Consider the following 21,021-nt stretch of genomic DNA (forward strand, 5'->3'; position numbering starts at 1 on the left):
AATGAATAGTGGTGATGACCACACAACAATGAGAATGCACTTAATGCCTCTAAATTGTGCATATAAAAAATAACTAAGATGGCAGATTTTATATGATTTTTAATAAAAATATACTCTTATTTATTTTTAATTGAAGTATAATTCAAATATAATATTAGTTTCAGGTATACAGCATGCTGCTGCTGCTGCTAAATCGCTTCAGTCGTGTCTGACTCTGTGCGACCCAATTGATGGCAGCCCACCAGGCTCCCCTGTCCCTGGGGTTCTCCAGGCAAGAACACTGGAGTGGGTTGCCATTTCCTTCTCCAATGCATGAAAGTGAAAAGTGAAAGTCAAGTCGCTCAGTCCTGTCCGACTCTTAGTGACCCCATGGACTGCAGCCCACCAGGCTCCTCCATGCATGGTATTTTCCAGGCAAAAGTACTGGAGTGGGGTGCCATTGCCTTCTCCGGTATACAGCATAGTGATGCAGTATTTTTATAGATTATACTCCATCTCCCATTATCATAAAATAACAGATATTTCTCTGTGTCATACAATATATCCTTGTTGATTATTCATTTTATACATAGTAGATTATTTCTTTTAATCCCATTCCCCTATCTTGCCACTCCCCCCTTCCTTATCACCACTGGCAACCAAAACAAAAGCATATTTGTTTTCTGTGTCTGAGAGTCTATGTCTGCTTATATTCACTAATTAGTTTTATTTTTTAGATTCCACATATAAGTGATAACATACCTCACATATATAACAGTATTTTTTTCTCTCTCTGACTTACCTCACTAAGGATAATAACCTCTGTATCCATCCATGTTGTTGCAAATGTCAGAATTTCTTTCTTTTTATGGCTGAGTAGTATTCCAGTGTGTGTGTGTGTGTGCGCGTGCGCACGTGCACACGTGTATGTGTGATGTGTGTATACCACATCTCCTTTATCCGTGCATCTATTGACAGACACTTAGGCTGTTTCCATATCTTACCTATTGTAAATAATGCTGCTGTGAACATTGGGGTGCATGTATCTTTTGAATTAATATTTTCAATTTGCTTTGGATATATGCCCAGGACTGGAATTGCTGGATCATATGATAGTTCTATTTTTAGTTTTTTGAGGAACCTCCATTCTGTTTTCACAGTAGCTGCACGAATTTATGTTCCTATCAACAATATACTAGGGTCCTCTTTTCTCCATGTCCTCACCATAATTTGTTGTTTGTAGACTTTTTGTGGAGAAGGAAATGGCAATCCACTCCAGTATTCTTGCCTGGGAAATCCCAAGGACAGAGAAGCCTGGTGGGGCTACAATCCAGGGCACTGCAAAGAATCTGACGTGACTGAAGCAACTTAGCACAGCTCAGACCCTTTGACATTAGCCATTCTGACAAGAGTGAGGTGACATGTCTCATTATGGTTTTGACTTACACTTTTCTGGTGATTAACAGTGTTGAGCTTATTGGCCATCTGTACATCTTTTTTGGAAAAACATCTACTCAGATCTTATGCCCATTTTTTAATCAGATTCATTGAGCTGTATGAACTATTTATATATTTTGGATATTAAGCTCTTATCGGTCATATCATTTGCAAATATTTTCTCCCATTCAGTAGGCTGTCTTTTTATTTTATCAATGGTTTCCTTTGCTGTGCAGTAGCTTTTAAGTTTAATTCAGTTCAGTTCAGTTCAGTCGCTCAGTTGTGTCCGACTCTTTGTGACCCCATGAATCGCAGCACGCCAGGCCTCCCTGTCCATCACCAACTCCCGGAGTTCACTCAAACTCATGTCCATCGAGACGGTGATGCCATCCAGCCATCTCATCCTCTGTCATCCCCTTCTCCTCTTGCCCCCAATCCCTCCCAGCATCAGAGTCTTTTCCAATGAGTCAACTCTTTGCATGAGGTGGCCAAAGTATTGGAGTTTCAGCTTCAGCATCAGTCCTTCCAATGAACACGCAGAACTGATCTCCTTAGGATGGACTGGTTGGATCTCCTTGCAGTCCAAGGGACTCTCAAGAGTCTTCTCCAACACCACAGTTCAAAAGCATCAATTCTTTGGTGCTCAGCTTTCTTCACAGTCCAACTCTCACATCCATACATGACCACTGAAAACACCATAGCCTTGACTAGACGGACCTTTGTTGGCAAAGTAATGTCTCTGCTTTTGAATTACAACTTCACATTGTACCAAAATAATTTTCAGAAACAATTCACCAAAAATAAAGCTAGTAAAATATAATTAAGCATTTGACTGATCTATAACTAGATACAAATAATTGAAAGATTTGTATACATAGGAGTAAAAAAAATGCTGTGTATTAGAAAACAAAGCAAATAAAAATCAAAAGCAATTTGAAGACACGTGAGTAAGCACATTTAAAATAAAGAAAACCTTAACATCCCAACAACAAAAAAGGGAACAGGCAAAGTAGACAGTACTCCAGTGAAGAAATTGAACAGTAAACCTAGGAGAAAATGTTTGGCTTCCCTTATAATTAATCATTATTTGCCATTCAGCATTTCTAAGAGTTCTTTCCAGTACTCAGCATCAGTAAAGTCCATAAAAAGAGTTCATGGACTTTCGGTAAGATGATAAATCTGTACTATTCTCATGAAGATAGTTTGTTGATATGGATCAATAAATGTATAATGTTTTCCTAACTTTTAACCCAGTAATTAAGTCAACCTTTAGGAATTTATACTAAAAGTTACCACATATACATATATATATAACCCATTTAACTTTAATTTGTAAACTTAAAAAGGCATATAATTGAATAATAAAAATCTGCTTTTACTCTATATTAATTTAGCTTGTATTTGTGTGTTTAAAATCCCATGTAAGCATGTTAATGTTGGGTTTTTTCACTCACACTTCATACTTATATGAATTCTTTACTAATATTTTTTAATGTCATAGTCATCACTTTTTGAGAATCTAACATAATGTTTCAGGGGACATCATTTCAGTCCCCTGCATGTTGTTGGACATACAGCCCTTTTTGAGTCTGTGTGGGATGCTGTCCTGGGAAATTTTATTAACAGCCACAGATACCAACTCACATGATCCTCAGAAAGTTATTTACCTTTGTCCTGTGGGGAGTATTTTGATCTCCATTATGAAACAACTCCCTGTATGACATAGAGGGAGTTTTATAGAGATCTTTAAAAGACTCATATACAATAACATCTAATACTCAAAATTATAAGCTCATGTTCACCCAAGAATAATTTCTAAATCTGTATATAATTTCTTGGACTACTTATGTCAGATGACACCTAAACATATCTAAAATGAACACTGATTGAGGTAAATTAGGCAAAGATATTGATACCAAATATTACCTTTTGTTCAAAAGAGAGTATTTGAAAGATTATTTTCTAGTACAGAAGTTTTTATTTAAAAAAATAAGTATTCCTTTTTTGTGAAGGGTAACTAATTTTAGATTTAAAGAATGTCATTTGTTATATATTGGAACATACACACTAATCAGACATGCCTCAAGGCTTTGTGTACAGAAGTATTTATTGAAGCATTATTTTAAACCAGTAAAAAAAAAAATTTAAGTGTCCCGTGATAGAGGTTACCAAAGCTAATTGTTATGTATCTTACAAACAGCAGTGAATAGAAGAGAAGTGAAGGGCAAAGGAGAAAAGGAAATATATACCCATTTGAATGCAGAGTTCCAAAGAATAGCAAGGAGAGATAAGAAAGGCTTCCTCAGTGATCAATGCAAAGAAATAGAGGAAAATAATAGAATGGGAAAGACTAGATATCTCTTCAAGAAAATTAGAGATACCAAGGGAATATTTCATGCAAAGATGGGCAAAATAAAAGACAGAGATGGTAGGGACCTAACAGAAGCAGAACATATTAAGAAGAGGTGGCAAGAATACACAGAGGAACTCTACAAAAAAGATCTTCACAACCCAGATAATCATGATGGTGTGATCACCAACCTAGAGCCAGACATCCTGGAATGCAAGGTCAAGTGGGCCTTTGGAAGCATCACTACAAACAAAGCTAGTGGAGGTGATGGAATTCCAGTTGAGCTATTTCAAATCCTAAAAGATGATGCTGTGAAAGTGCTGCACTCAATATGCCAGCAAATGTGGAAAACTCAGCAGTGGCCACAGAACTGGAAAAGATCAGTTTTCATTCTAATCCCAAAGGAAGGCAATGCCAAAGAATGCTCAAACTACTGCACAATTGCATTCATCTCACACACTAGTAAAGTAATGCTCAAAATTCTTCAAGCCAAGCTTCAACAATACGTGAACCATGAACTTCCAGATGTTCAAGCTGGTTTTAGAAAAGGTGGAGGAACCAGAGATCAAATTGCCAACTTTCATTGGATCATCAGAAAAGCAAGAGAGTTCCAGAAAAACTTCTGCTTTATTGACTATGCCAAAGCCTTTGACTGTGTGGATCACCACAAACTGTGAAAAATTCTGAAAGAGATGGGAATACCAGACCACCTGACCGGCCTCTTGAGATATCTGTATGCAGGTCAGGAAGCAACAGTTAGAACTGGACATGGAACAGACTGGTTTCAAATAGGAAAAGGAGTACGTCAAGGCTGTATATTGTCGCCCTGCTTATTTAACTTATATTCAGAGTACATCATGAGAAACGCTGGGCTGGAGGAAGCACAAGCTGGAATCAAGATTGCTGGGAGAAATATCAATAACCTTAGATATGCAGATGACACTACCCTTATGGCAGAAAACAAAGAAGAACTAAAAAGCCTCTTGATGAAAGTGAAAGAGGAGAGTGAAAAAGTTGGTTTAAAACTCAACATTCAGAAAACTAAGATCATGGCATCTGGTCCCATCACTTCATGGCAAATAGATGGGGAAACAGTAGAAACAATGACAGACTATTTTTTTGAGCTCCAAAATCACTGCAGATGGTGACTGCAGCCATGAAATTGAAAGATGCTTTGCTCCTTGAAAGAAAAGTTATGACCAACCTAGACAGCATTTTAAAAAGCAGAGATGTTACTTTGCCAACAAAGGTCTGTCTAGTCAAAGCTATGGTTTTTCCAATAGTCATGTATGGATGTGAGAGTTGGACTGTGAAGAAAGCTGAGTGCTGAAGAATTGATGCTTTTGAACTGTGGTATTGAAGACTCTTGAGAGTCCCTTGGACTGCAAGGAGATCCAACCAGTTCCTAAAGGAAATCAGTCCTGAATATTCATTGGAAGGACTGATGCTGAAACTGAAACTCCAATACTTTGGCCCCCTGCTGCAAAGAACTGACTCATTTAAAAAGACCCTGATGCTGGGAAAAATTGAAGGCAGGAGGAGAAGGGGACAACAGAGGATGAGATGGTTGGATGGCATCACCGACTCAATGGACATGAGTTTGAGTAAACTCCAGGAGTTGGTGATGGACAGGGAGGCCTGGCGTGCTATAGCCCATGGGGTCACAAAAAGTCAGACACAACTGAGTGACTGAACTAACTGAACCGATCCATCAAACTGAACACCATATACTCAATAAAATTCTGTGTTAAAAGAATATTTAATAACTTAGAGAAATGCTCATAAAATAATAGGTGAAAAAGTCTTATATAACAAAATTGTAGGTGCTGATGTTAGGAAAATAGATGTATATTTGCACAGAAGAGAAAACAAAAAAAAAATCATGAAAACATTTTGTTGATTACCTTTAGACTGTAATGTTTGGTATGACTTTTAGTTATCTTCTTTGTACCTTTTTATCCTTTTTAAGTTATTTCTCAATGAAACTATATTAATTCTATAATCAAAAAAGGGCATTTATTTTAAAAATAAACTAAATGCTCTCCAAATAATTAATTACTAGAATGACTTATCCTTCAAAGGATCTGTTTCTCTTATATTCCATGGTAAGATGTTACAATTGCTCCTCTGTAACTCACACCCAATAAAGTGTTTATCAGTGACTGGGGGCTTCACTGAACTCCTGAGCGTGCAAAAGCAGAGGCATCTCCCATCTAGTTCTGAGTAGATGAAAAGGAGGGGCAAACATAAACCTGATGACTGAGCCCTGGAGTGCTCCTGGGGATCACTCACTTCACTTGGCTGCTTCTCACATGTATGTTCTTTCCTGGTCTGTCTGTAGTCTTTCTTCGTGGACCACAACAGTCGAGCTACCACTTTTATTGACCCCCGAATCCCTCTTCAGAACGGTCGTCTTCCCAACCATCTGACTCATCGACAGCATCTCCAGAGGCTCCGAAGTTACAGTGCTGGAGAGGTAACACCTCCTCTGCCCCTGCCCTCCCATTCACAGGACCACAGGGTCAGCCTGTCCTGGTGGGGCCAGGATCTAGAGTTGCCTTTTCCCCCAGGGGCGGGGCCAAATCCATATGCTCTTTAGTAGGGAGGCTGATGACTCGAGGCACCCACTTCGTGTCCTGGACCCATCCTCAGATTGCTGTCCTTCTGCCTTTCCTTTTTTCCTACACAGTCATGTTACTGAAAAATCCATCTAGTTTAAAGAAAACTGAAAATACAGCATCAAGACATCCCTATACTTACGGCTGATAATGGTGTTTCCTCAGCCCACTGGTCACGTGTGAATTCTTAAATGATGGTAGAACTACTAGGCAGCATATGACTGTTTTAAACTTCTCCCGTTCCCTAGATTTTGGACAAGACTTCATTCATGGACTGAAAACTGGGGAAATGAACTGGGCCACATGAATACTCTGTTCCCACTCTACCATCTGCCCTTCCCTGCTTTATATGTTCTTTCACTCAACATGATTGATTACCTTCTGCTGGGCCATGAAAGGCTGCCCCCTTTCTTAAGCATCAGGTTCCTTGCCTTTCTGAATTCCTTTTTCTATATCCCATATCCTTTCCTGTTCTCCCTTCTTGAACCAAAATTCAAAACATAGCTTTTTTCCCATTGCTAATTAGTTCCCTACAATAATATGAGCAAATCTCTTTTTTATGTTCTGACATTTCCCAAGTATCTATACCTTCTTTTCATGGAAACCACCAAGGTCTCAGATGATACAGGCTCTGAGAACCATTCCCAATAAGAGTAGAGTTAGATTATAATGAGGTAAAAAAAAAAATGGAAAAAGTACTGTAGAAAGAAAAAAAACATATATATGGTCCCACAGAGAGTCATTCCAGGGAGAGCCACAGTGGACATCTCTAGAGGCAGAAAATAACCATTCACCTGTCAGCCTCTAGAGAGCAAACATGAGTCTCAAGGGAAGAGCTTGTTTTAATGAAAGCTTAGTATAAAAGAAAAAAACCTTTACTAGTTTTTCAGGACACTCATCTGTATACACTGAGAAATGTAACTATTTCTAACCAGGGGCACTCACAATTTAAAGCCAGTGTGATAAATTGAATTTTTCTTTCATGGAGTCATCTTAAGTATCATTGTTTTAGGGTACTATTGAAAGCATGTTAACTCTTACTGCATATACATAAAATGTGTATGTGACCATGCATAAGGGAGTATTATACACTCCCCAGGGGTTATGTGGGTGTCAGGACCCTCCAGATTCCAGGCACTCAACAGTTGACACATTCACAGGCTACAGAAAGCCGTGCCCCAACTTCTCAGCTCAGCACATATAGTCCCTCTCCCTTTTATAACACTTCAGAAATCACAAGATGTATTGTCTTGATATGATAATGGGTAAATTCAGAACTCTGCATCAACTTGAATATGCCATTTTAATCTATTTTAAATGTCCAAGCTCTTTAATATTATTAAGGTGAATTTCAGTATTAACATAGAGCATCATAGCATATGATAAAAGAAGCTCAGTACTGCCAGACAGATTCAGATTCACCACGGTCAATTTAAAAAAAAAAGCCAATTACTCAGTGAAACCCCTAAACATATAAATCTATCACATATATATGAAGTTAACCTGAAAATATAAATTTTAAAACCTTCCAGTTGAAAGAACAAGATTAAAATCATGAGCATCACTTTACCTGTTCCAAAACATTTCCTTGATGTTATTGACTAGCCCAAACACAGCCACACTGAATATCAATGTTAATAAAAAAGTGCCATCTGCATCAGCCAAGAAAGACCAACACGTGATGAGAAAAGGGTGTCAACCATCTGTATACTTCCTAATTCATTCACTCTCCGATTAACTGTCCATCAGGTTTTTAAGCCACTGTCATCCCTATGCCCAGTCTCTCTCTGTTGGTAGCTTTGCAGTGACACAAGGGAGAACCAAGAGGGAAGCTGGGAGGCAGAGAATACCTGATCCAGAGGCAGCACACCAGGGAAAACAGGGACTCGGCCTCTATGAAAGCAAATACCTGATTCCTCCTACTGTGAGAACACAGCCTACGGTGTGAGGAGTCAGGAAGACCTCAGTGTAAAAACCGAGGGGGTGGTGGAAATGTTCCTTGTATTTGCTCTAATATCATTTTGTTTCACAAATATTGATGAAGTACAGGGTTTGCTCTGAACACTGTGAAATGCAAAGATGTGTGAGATATGACCCCTGCCCTGGAGAACTGTGTACTCTATTTCTGAAGCCAGGCCAGAAACATACAGAGTTAAGTAACAAAAGAAATTAGAATATGGTTGAGGGCCAAGAGAGCCGTTAGGACAAATGCCACAGAAGTTCAAAGGAGGCCAAGAAAATGTTTGTTTTAAAAGAAGGTGCTTGACCTAAACCTAGAGAAATTGGTAAAGCCTAGCAAGTACAAAGGCAGAGAAAGGGCAGCCCCCACAGAGAGCATAGCTGAAGGATAAGGAGCCAAGATGGGGTTGAGAAAGCTCTGAAGAAAGACAGGGAATAAATAGTTCAGTGTGACCAGAATAGTAAGTCTCCACTTGGTTTTTGTTTCGAAATTTGGAAAGCTTTGAATGCCACATGAGTTAGGACTTTTATAAAAAGTCCTTGGAATGAATTTGAGAAGAATAATATGATGATTTATATGTTAAAATGGGCTTTTAGAGATCAGTTCACCCACTGTTTCACAAAAGGGGAAGATTATTAGCAATTTGGGGTGACAGTTCTCTGAAGTGTAGAATCATTCCTTGTCATTGCAGGGTCTCTTCTCCTGGTCCCATTCATTAAATTTCAGGAGTGTCAGTTACTATGACAACAGAAACAAAAACCAAAACACCCTTGTGCTTAGTTGCTCGGTCGTGTCCGACTCTTTGTGACCCCATGGACTGTAGCCCACCAGGCTTGCTCCTCTGTCCATGGGATTCTCCAGACAAGAATACTGGAGTGGGTTGCCATGTCGTCCTCCAGCAGATCTTTCCGACTCAGGGATTGAACCCTGGTCTCCTGCATTGCAGGTGGATTCTTTACCTGCTGAGCCAGAGAAGCATCTCCATTAAGCGTCTCCAGACACTCCTAGGTGGTAATTTCACTCTGGTTAATCATCATATTTCACAATCAAGTAAACTGAAGTATCAAGAACTCAAGTCACCCAGGGAGTTCAGAACTGCAGTTCAGATTTCTCAACTCCCAGTCCAGTGTAAACTCATATTTTTAAAGGAGACAGTGACAGCCAAGAAGAGATGGGATTGTGGCACAGGAGGATGTGAGAAAGGCCATGAGAGGCCACTGCCACATATAGGTGATGAGGCCCTAAATTGGGGTGACAAACAACACAACCTCAGGGGAGTCAAAGGGTGTGTAGAAGGGAGACTTGAGACTTGGGTCAGCAGATCGAAGTCCCATCTCTGGCCTCTCTGCAGAAGTGCTCTGGGTCATTGCACCTTCCTTCCCTTTCCGTGGTCTCAGTTTCCCCATCTGTAAACAGAGACAAGGAACTGGGATGGCCACTAAAGTCCCCTTCAGCTCTATGATTCTCAGCATCTGTGAGGCTAGACAAACAGTCCCATGAATGGCTCCCAGATAAGATAAGCAGTAAAGCCAGGTGGGGAGGCTGGCAGGTGTGCCTTTATATAAGTCGATGATGAGGATGGAAACAGCAGGAGAGCCAATTAGAAATGACAGCTAAGCAGTCAGAAAGATGAGACTTAGGAATATCAATGAAGTATTTCCATAATCCATGATTTTTCTGTGTCACCTTTCATGGGCAATAGGGGATTCACTCTAGGTGTTTCTTAGACCTCAGCTTTGGGAATCAATATTTTCTGTTCACCTTCATGAGCCATTTCTTGAGTGTTGTTCAGGGGTTGATTTTTTTTATCCATTGTACTTAAGGACAGAATTAAAATCAGTTTACAAAGTCAAGATCCTAGATGGTAAAAATTCCCCTCAAAACCCCAACAATAGGTTATTAGTAGAGGCACTGCTCAACGTCTTTTTAGCCTTTACCTCACCTGAAAATTGTTGAGGCAGTTTCCTGAAAGCAGTTAATATGAGGAATATAGGATTCTATGCATAAAAAGATCATTCTTTGACTTTTTCTTAATTAATTTTTACTGGAGTATAGCTCATGATTTGACTCTTTCACATGCATTTTAATACAGTGGCACATCCATCTGCAATATATTTAAGTGCCAACAAAACAGGCTTTATCACTTCCATAGTGTCCAGATGGAATTGGGCATGGATAAGTGGAAAAGAGCAGATCAAGATCCCATGTCTCTATCAATAAGGAAATCACTGGAGGTCAGCTTTGCTTGTTTATACTGCAGTTTGCAATGTAAATTACCATTAATAAGGAAGGATAACAGACCACACAATGTTTGTTTCTTTCACCATCTTATCTTGGTCAAGTAAGAGAAGTCATTAGTCATAGAACATTTCTGGAAGGGTACATATAAAAATGCTTAACAGTAATTGCCTCAAGTAAAGGACAGGAGTCTGACAGGAAAGAGAAATTGACTTTTCACTCTCAAAGCAGAAGTCACTGTGAATCATACTTTGCAGTGAGCTGCTTTTATGATGAAAGTCATTGTATCAACTCTAATGACAGAGGTCATCATGCTGGAAACTGGCCTTTGGGGAGGGTAACTTTTGCACAGCTTCTTAAAATTGGGAATTTTCCTCTTGATTCCATGTAACCTATACTTGATTACAAGTTTCTTTGGAAGTTTGTAAAATCCAGATAACCTATGAAAGTACACTTTTGAATTAAAAGTGGTATCTAATGAGTGTAGAAAATATAGGCACAGAAGGAAAAGAAATCAAAAGGCTGGTATAGGCCTCCATCTGGAGAAAATTCCTGGTACACAATGAAGTAAAACAGCTGACTTGTATTGTCTATGTTTTTGTATCTTCCTTTACCATTATAGCGCATTGTAGATAGTTTCCACCATTAAAATTCTTCTGTACTTTATTCTATGGATTGCCATAATTTAATTCAAAACTTTCTCTTGTACATTATGTTTGTTGCCCACTTTTTGCCATTAGAAATATGTTGAAAAACCTCATAGATCACTCTTATTTCTGTATAGTTCTGCAAACGTTGTTAATGATCTACTTTTAGAATACAAAAAGAATCTAGAGATGAACATAATTTCATTACTTGGGCTTTTCCTCTGAACTTGCAATTTTTATCACCAGGTCTCCAGCATTTTTGAGACAGCATTAGCTGATGATGAACCCAAATTTAGTCTAAAACCTGCAGTTTTCAATCACAGATTTTTTTTAAAAAAAACACCAGTTTACATTTCCAAATTGTAACACAGAAGAGAAGCTTGTTTTCCAGTTGCTGGAAACTTATTTTCTGAGTATATCTATTCTGTTTTGTCTGGAAAGCTAAATGTTTGAAATTTGTAAATTTGCAATTATGATTAAAGCTATCTCAACATCAAAAGGAAAAGAAATCTAAAAAGCAGTCATGTGGGGCTCTCTTCTCCCTCCCTCCCCTGGCCCTGTGTCTCTCCTCGCCCCTCTTTCTCCTTCTCTCCCACCTTCTCCCCCTCCCTCCCCACCCTGTCTCTCCCTCCTTCTCCTTTCTCCCCTCCGCCCTCTCTTTCTATATCTCTCTCTGTGTGCTTGCACACACAGGCACCCCTACCTGAGAAACTCAGTGACCCAAAAAGTGTCCAAAAGTGTCAAATTCTGGGAATTTCAGGGAGTCATATAATCTTGGTTTTAAAAGGAAAAGTCATTCCTTTCAATATTTTAAGTAGTTAGGAAAGCAAATGTCAGCATCGTGTTTTCAGTGAGATCCAAATTAGTCACCCAGTTGATGGCAGGCTTCCCTCCATGGACCACTTGTTACCACTTTTGGGCCACCTTTGCGACAGTGATAGTAAAGGACAGGAGAGCCTATGGTGCAGTCCACGGGGCCACAAAGAGTTGGACACAACTTAGCAACTGAACAACAACTGAACCACAAGGATCCCAGCACGTACCAAGTTCTATGAAATCTTAGAATATTAGAGTCTTTTTTAGCTCTGCCTAAAATTGTTTCCATCCCTGTAAATTCCTGGCCCCTAGTTGGAGAAGCACATTTCTATTTAATGCTATCATCCTCCAGTTCTCTCATCTGGAGTCCATCCAGTACCACTCTACAGTCACCTCCTTTTTCCTCGGCCGATGTTGCCATGGCTCAGGATTCCACAAGCCTCACCGCTCCCCAGTATTGTTTCCTCTGTCTCGCTTATAGTCACGGTGATGCATATCCCTGAGCCAGTCATCTGCCTTCAGAGTAGCTGACCTTCCTCTGGTTCTGCAGTCTTTCAATCTGGCTTGGTTTTGTGGTAAGCAGGTAACCTTAGAAGCAGGAACCATTTTTCCCTAAAGCATTTCTACAACACATGAATTCCTTACAACCCCCCCCCCCCCCCCCCCCCGTGAAGAGAAGTGAGCCTCTTCCTGCTTCAAAGCCTTGTTTTTCTCCAGGCAAAGTTCAGTGCACAGCCAAGCCTTCTCGAGTTCCATTCTCAGGTCCACCTGCTTTCCCAATTTCTTTCTGTAATTCATCTCTTAGATAGCCTTCAACTGTTTTTGAGATTCCTGTCTTTATAGCATTGCAAATATTTTCAGCACACATTACAGCAGACTGACACAACCCCCTGGAAGGAAAAGAGAGATTTCAGTCCCAGGAAGCTTTTACATATTTATTAATTCATGGAAAGAGAAAAATATGAGACTAAATATGGCATATCAGCCATTAGCAAGCCTTTCTTTCATTACTTTGCATTGTAACCGTTTAACCAGAAAGTGCTGTCACAGAAATTCCAGCATCTAAATCTTGGTAGCTGGCTACACCCTCTGAAGAGAGCTGGGTGCTGATGGCATCAAAGTGAGAAGTCAGCCAGAGTGGCACAAAATCTATTCCCCTTGTCCCTCAAGTGAGACAAGGGCAAGAAGAAGGATCAGGAGAGGAAAAAGATGAATCTGCATCCCTCCTATTCCAGAGGAGCAGTTCAAAGACTGCCACATACAGAGAGTGAACTGGTAGCACATCTCATCTGAAGGATGTTATTCTTGTCTGTGTGAAATATGAAAGTAGAACCTAAAGGAAAACCAACAATTACCATTTCTGTAATTAGGAAGCCCTACATAATCTGCCTTGAAGATTGTCACCTGCAACATTACACAGGGCCTAGTCTAAAGTGACCACTTTTAGACGAACCTGACCTTTCTGGGGTTTATGCCGTAGGAGCTCATCACCTCTCCTGAATTCTGTGTGTGTGAATTCTGGTCTTGGAGAATTTTCTTTCTTCTGTTTGTCTGGATATTTGAGCTCTTTATGAATATCTTCCAATGTCATCTTCAAAATTCTTAAATATTTTAAAGCCTAGTTTGACTTCTTTGTCACATATCGTACAGAGAGTCATCTACACCCATCGCCATATATCTGGTGAAAGTACTCCAGTTTGGAAAATCTGTGGTGCCTCCATTCAAATAGCTTACCCTGCAAGGGTCCTTGCAGGAGCAAAATATATATGGAATCATGGTAGAAACTCATTGTTATGCTCTAGAACCTAGGGAATTTATGAAAATTTAAAATCAAGCTAAATTAAAGTTAATCATCACAAATATCAGTTTTAAGCTAAGCAAATTCTCTGTCCCATGAAGTTTTGTCAAAATGTCCAACCCAGAATACTGGTTGCAGGCTAGTAGTATGGGGAATCTAAAAACAATTCTTAACAGTCAAGCATTAGTTAGTATTATGGTTCTATCTCTTCCAGTTAAAAATTTTGGAAAAACTTATTTTCTCTGATCCTCAAATTCCCCATTTGTAAACTGGGGTGAATAACGCTTATCTTGCCAAATTTTGTGAGGATGAGACTGTATGAAGAGTATGCTGCTGCTGCTGCTAAGTCACTTCAGTCGTGTCTGACTCTGTGCGACCCCATAGATGGCAGCCCTCCAGGCTCCCCTGTCCCTGGGATTCTCCAGGCAAGAACACTGGAGTGGGTTGCCATTTCCTTCTCCAGTGCATGAAAGTGGAAAGTAAAAGAGAAAGTGAAGTCGCTCAGTCGTGTCCAACTCTGAGCGACCCCATAGACTGCAGCCTACCAGGCTCTTCCATCCATGGAATTTTCCAGGCGAGTACTGGAGTGGGGTGCCATTGCCTTCTCCTAAATACTGTATAAAGAGTAACCAGTATAATAAATGTGAGAAAAGACGCTAAACAAAGAATGGCCTTTCGAGTATAATAAATACTGTTTAAGACAGCCAGCCCAGGCCACATTTGGTTATGAAGTTCAGTGCTGCCTCTTAGAGATGAAGATCATAGACCTACTTTACTGATAATATTCCCTTTAACATATTTCTGATGAGAAATATTTCTTAGCTTATTGGGTGTATTAATGAGATGAACATTCATGGCATTTGGCATAGTCACTTTCTTAAAAACCACAACACCAACGATTCTACTGAGACATTTTTTTCGAACATGTTAATTTTCTGTCATTTTTGGGATTATAACTTCATTCCTCCTTTCATTTAGGTAATGTTAGGGACTTTTTGCCACTCATATTGAAAAATCAGTATTCAAAGATCATCCAAAATGGATGAGGTTTTTAACACTTACAATTTTATTTTGAAATTAGGCCTCAGAAGTCTCTAGAAACAGAGGAGCCTCTTTACTGGCCAGGCCAGGACACAGCCTAGTAGCTGCTATTCGAAGCCAACACCAACATGACTCATTGCCACTGGGTATGTATCACGCTTGTAAACCCCTGGATAATCAACACCTGTTTTTCTTATTGTGACTCCTTTAATATTCAGGACTCTGTTTCCTTTCTAGTATTGTCTACTCCCCTACCACTGGTTCCCATCTTCCTCTTGCACCTCTTGCCTTTCCCTCCTCCTCACTATGTCCTTCTCTCTTCCCTTCTGTTTCTCTCCCCTCTTCCAGACCCTCATTCCCCTCCTTTTTTATTCTATTCAGTGGTTTGTTAGCTGGGTCCCCGGATAGCATAGCGTAGATAAGGTGATGGATGTGGTTGCTTTTACATGCAGTTTCTCATTTAGACCTCTATTCCCGTGTGTGTATGAGGATAAGCTAGAAGAGGCTCCATTCCTAACTTCAGCTACCTCTTTCCAAAACACTTATATCAAGATGTGAAAGAGTCTACATGGATTTGGATGTTTTCATTATCCCTATTGGGAAACTCAACCAATGGCAGAAGTCATAAGTGCAAGTGCTCAGAAAAAGATTTCTTTGAATTTGCCATAATAACGCTGGCAGAATTATGAGAGAAGTTAGAAGGAGTAGAGTAGAACTCCACTCGTGAAAGACCTATTTTATTCTCTTCCATCTGTTCACAAGGGGGGGTGAGTTAACACCGAGATAAATTCCTGCAATATTAAAGATAATTAACTTAGATCTGGTTCGCTTTGGGTTTGATCATTTAAAAATAGCCAGGCTATTATGTCACAGAAAAAAAAAGCCCAAGAGCTTACATTTTTTTGATGAGTATGCTCCCTGCCCTTCAGACTCTCCTCCATTAATCCTGGTATCAAGCTGCCATTTTCCAATCATTAGTGAAATCATCTCTGGGCTGGAGACTCAACCACAACTTGCACTTTTGTCTGTTTCAGCATATAACGACAAGATTGTGGCATTTCTTCGCCAGCCAAATATTTTTGAAATGCTGCAAGAGCGCCAGCCAAGCTTGGCAAGAAACCACACACTCAGGTAGGGGCTTGTCTACCACTCTCTAATTCCAGGTCTCTCCCACTGGTTTTCCAGGTGGAACAACCTCTGGGACAGACGGCAGACACTTATGATGTGTTTTATTCATGCATTTAAATTATAACCTAAATACTTAAAATGAAGGATCCAGGGGTTCTGTTGCAATCAGAGATAGCTATCATGTCAGCTTACCAATTATTCACATGATGCTAAAATGCTTTCCATTGATTTGGAGGGAAGCACAGAAAAGGAGCAAAATAACTTTCATCAAAGATTATTTATGTAAAGCACCACATGAATTATTTTATTTAAAGAATATAATTGTTTAAATGTGTACTGGATATTAGATGACTATATTCATAAATGAACAAACAAAAAAGTTTCTTAAGTGTTTTAACTACTTAAACCTTATTGTTCATTAGGGTCATTTTTGAATGAGTGTCTCTGAAACTCTGAGTCACTTCATTTGGAAGGGAAAACCACCCAAAGTGATAAAAAATTATCCTCTGAAGTTAAATCCTACATTCTCACCAAGGTATTAGAGTATGTCTCTCCTTCAGTTTACTACCCAACATTTCAAAAGCTAGAGATGCACGGTAGTTAACTGTGTTCACTGGAAGTTTGAATACTTGCTTTAGCACACAGGGGCCAGCGATGGAGGCATGTCCCTTAATCCTCTACCCTCAGTCTCTTCTTCACTGAAACCAGGTCACAATGTGGGCTCCACTGAGATGCTTCTCTGGACCAGGTAACATGGGCAGGGAGGCAGCTGGTGACCCCCTCTGACTCCAGCTCCCATCTGGTGGTCTTTTGAGTCTGGTGGACAACTGTAATCCTCTACTTTGACCTCCTCAATGAGTCACCAACACCTCAAAATAATCTCTTTGCTATTCAAATCTTTATTAATCCTGCAAGGATGGATCACTCACTGTTCTTTCCCATCCATCACCACCCACTGACACCTGCTTTCCCTGTGGTTTTATTCTACATAAGTTAGAGCCTCCATCCTCCCAAATGCCCATCTCAACTCCTCCCTCTTTCTTCAGCTTCACATCTAAACACTTAACCTCCTCACTTTCTTCCAACCCTTATCTTCTCTCCTCCCTGCATGGCCTATGCTTGGATCGTCATCATTTCTCTGCTGGACCTTGCAGGGATCTCTTAGCAGATATCTGCTTTCACTCTACTATAAACAGCATTACCTCCTTAGATCCCATGCCACCCCATGCCCTTCAAAAAAGCTTCCCATGGAGTATCCTTAGGGCTAGCTGCCACAAGGGCACTCTTCTGCAGAACCTCAGAGCAGCTCAGTGTTAGCCACCAGAGTTCTTGGCCTTCCCCAGTCAACAGAAATTGACTAGAGGCCAGACAAGAAATTCAGGCAAGGTCGTATTGGTACCTGCTGCAGCAGAGGGGAGCAAAAAGGAACAACAGGTCGCCTTGCTTGCTCACTCCCCTGGGTGTGGGAGGCTTGGTTTCTTATGTAGGGGGAGGGGAGGGTGTATCCAGGGGTCGGTCCAGAGGGGTGGCTTGGGTGTTTTGCACCTCCCTTTATTTGGTGTTTTGGGCAGAGGGCATGCTCAGTTACCCAGCTTTTGTTTCTGACCCTCTACTTTTGCTTCAGGCTCTTCAAAAGTGGCAGTTGGGTTTTTTGGTCTCTGTATCTATTGTCCAGAATTTGTCCCAACTGCCCACACACACAGTTATTTCTAGTCCCATACAGTTACATTCTATTCTGTTGTTCAAGGAGAGGTATGTCCAGGGGCAAGCACTTTAGCACGACCACAAAGGGATCCAAGTCCCAGGCCTGTCTCACTGGAAGCCTCTCTGGAATTTAGTCCTCAAGGAAATATGCCACATAATAGCAGGTGGAGTGGCAGTGGTGGATATGTGACTCTATCCTTACTGTCATTAAGGGGGCCAACTGGGATCTTGTTTTAGGCTGGGCTGCTGCCCCTCACCCTCCCTGGGCCCTGATCGGCCCTGCCTTTTCCCTAATCCTGCCGTGGCTGCCCTAGCCAGGCCACTGAGCAGTTCAGGCCAGATTTGTGATTTGGGGACTCATGCCCACTTTATGAGGGTTTCAGAGACAAGTGAAAGAGGCTGTCCATGTAGATCTTCTGCAGTTTTTTCTTCCTCTCCGATACGACAAGACCTTAGTTTCATGGGGGAGGGGGTGGAAATCTGGGTATAGTTTGAGAACTTGTGAAAAATGCATCAACTAATAAAATTGGCTTATTTACATGGGGCCCTTGGGGGGAATTCTTTGTGGGGAGCACTTCAGTTCCTTGTGAAACTCTGAGCTCCTTTTCTAAAAAGGGACTGGTTTTGACAGAACCTTTCTTATACCAGAGGTCATGCTAAGGCAAGTTGTAAGCCCTCTCGTAAGAGTGGAATTCTTTGCAGTTCCACTAGATGCACTGTGGGTGAGTAGATGGACTGTGTTGAGACACTCCTACATCTTTTCTCTCCAGTATTTCAAAATGCATTAACAAATGCTTCCATTTTCATCATTCAATACAAACAATACAAACAAAATACACACAAACACAATACAAACAAAATAATGCCAAAAAACAAAAACAAAAACTTCTCACCCTTATCATGGCTCCTGTTGTGTATATAGTAAAGTCAAAATTTCTAAGCACAATTTCCATAGTCCCCTAAGTCAGGCTCTAATCTAACTCTCCATCCTGGGCTAGTTTTTTCTTCCTTCTGGTGTCTTTCACCTCCCTCAAAGGGCCTGTATTTTATCCTACCCCCACCCTTCCTAGAATGGCTTTTCTCTTAAGGGCACTTCAGCCCATTTTAAAGGCTCAAATCAAATGCAAAGATTCAGTGATCTAGGCAGACTTTAGCATTTATTTTGCCTTGCTTTACTAGCATTTGTTTTTGTACTTCTAAGATATTTTTCCTGTATCCGTTGTATTCTGCCACTACTGATGTCTGCCTACAACACCATAAGCTCCTTAAGGCAGGATCTATATCTTCGTCTTTGTACCACTCTCCTGTCAGAGCCTGACCCTCTACTTTGAAGACAGGAAACCATGATCACTTTCACATTGAACTAAAGATCTTTATCTTGAATGAGTGTGACTTCCATTTATTTTCAACTCTGCCCAAGTTTTATTACTGTGCCATGGAAGGCAGGGCCATATTTGGTCAATTCTTGGGCTGCTCTCTGACTCACACTGCATAATAATTTAAGAGAATCTCCAAGGGATTTTCAGAAGCATTGTACTACCTGAAAACTTCCTGATACATCACTGCTCTTGAACATTTTTTACCTTACTGACTCTACCACTAAGTAAGGAATTCGCTGCTTGCTTGTGGGAGAAATGTCAGCTCCCCAAAGGCACTAGAGTCTTATTTAAATCATTTTAAAAGCAATAAAAACAATATTCTGTGAAAATAAAGACTGGAGTATATTTCCCAAGGGAAGTGAAGAGTTTCAGCATTTATATAGCAAACACAATGTGATTTTGTCACATTATAACAAAATCTAAGAAACCTTGAAGGTTCTGTTGCAGTGTTTGTACAATTAAACTTTTCCAGATATAGGGGACATGAAATTAGGGAATGTTGGAATTAGAAAAAGTTTGGAAACTAATGTAGAAACTAATATCCTTCTTAAGGTTAAGGATGCTTCTGAGAATCTGAGGAAAGCTCTTATAGACTCTTCCAAATATAGAAATGTGAATCTTTGCATATAATTTCAAACAGTTAATGGACCCTGAAGGACCTGTAGAGTCCAGATTGGAAATCCAAATAGCTCCTCAAAAATTGAAAACTCAAAGTGACATCAGAAACTGAAATCAAAAAGGCAAAAGGAGAGCAAACGCCCGCTCTTCAAGGGGTCAGGCTTCAAGGATCCAAAAAACGGGGCACTACTCACTGTGACTGGGCCTTTGCCCGCCCCCCTAGCTGTGGTGTGAGGGTGAGTCAACTTGATTTTAAAGGTCCACGAGTTAAAAGGAAAACCTCCTCTCCCCATGATGCTGCCCAAAGGCAGAACTTACTGCTTCCCCTGTGGTCCTCATGAGGGGCCCATGATCCCTGCTTGGTCATTGCTATTCTCAGGGAGCCATGGACCCACTGTCCTCCATTCACAAAGCCAGTTGCTGGGTTAGACGATAGAGGACGAGTTCTCAGAAAACTGAGTTCAGCAGACAGAAGTGAATCATAAGGAAACCACACAGGAAGAGGGAAGATGCAATGGTAGCCATCCTCATTCATTCTTTCTTTCTTCAATGAGTGCTTTTATTGGGCAGGTATTCTGAATCAGGATGGCGCTAGGGCTTCATACCCAGTACTGAAGCAAAACAGACATTGATCTCATGGGACTTATAATCTATTGAGAAAGACAAATGATAGACAGTTGTGACATTTTTAAGCCAAATATATAGCTAAAGATTGTATTATGGGCCACGGAGGACATGATCAGAATTCAGAGATAATGAAAGAGGGGTGTCAAGGATTTCATTGTAGATATTGAGTTTTGAGATCTTTGAGGCCACAAATGAAGATGTCAGGATGTCAAAGAAGCAGGTGGCTCTACTGACCAGAGCTCTGATGGGAACTTTGCACTGGAGAGTTCTTGATGGGATGCAGGCAAGAGAGGCAGATGGCATTCTCACCTTCAGAGATCTCCCCACACCTAGGCCCCAGTGCCTTTGGGCTGGACCCAGGGGCATTTGGAGGCCCCTTAGACTAGTAGATCTGCCTGAGATTTTCACAAACATGACAGAGGGTGTCATGTCCCCTGAAGAGCCACCAAAACTCTCAGAAAACTCTGCTTGGATTTCTGACATGTGGATGTGGTTTGAGTGTGGGGAGCAATGGTAGAACTACTGCAGGGGACGCCTCTTCCCCTGCCTGAGGAAGGCACCCTGCTGCCCTCGTGGACTTGACTCTCTTCGGTCTTCTTTTCCCCAGGAATCCTGGGAATAAAGAGTGTCCCCTAAAATGTTCTCTCCCTTTTTCCCCAGGCAGGAAGACCAGGGGCATAC

At 40.7% G+C, this 21,021-nt stretch overlaps 1 protein-coding gene across 10 annotated transcripts in view; it reads left to right on the top strand.

Moving 5' to 3' along the window:
- HECW1 (HECT, C2 and WW domain containing E3 ubiquitin protein ligase 1) overlaps positions 1–21,021 on the top strand; it is a 481,203-nt gene that overhangs the window by 386,009 nt on the left and 74,173 nt on the right. For all 10 annotated transcript variants that reach the window (XM_027539200.1, XM_027539204.1, XM_027539202.1 and 7 more), the window contains 3 exons: positions 6,108–6,242; positions 14,925–15,030; positions 15,919–16,015. In XM_027539200.1, coding sequence (XP_027395001.1) covers positions 6,108–6,242; positions 14,925–15,030; positions 15,919–16,015 — 338 coding nt within the window. The remainder of the gene's footprint in view (positions 1–6,107; positions 6,243–14,924; positions 15,031–15,918; positions 16,016–21,021) is intronic.

Source organism: Bos indicus x Bos taurus, chromosome 4 (genome assembly GCF_003369695.1).
Source record: "Bos indicus x Bos taurus breed Angus x Brahman F1 hybrid chromosome 4, Bos_hybrid_MaternalHap_v2.0, whole genome shotgun sequence".
In the NCBI taxonomy this organism is placed as follows: domain Eukaryota; kingdom Metazoa; phylum Chordata; class Mammalia; order Artiodactyla; family Bovidae; genus Bos; species Bos indicus x Bos taurus.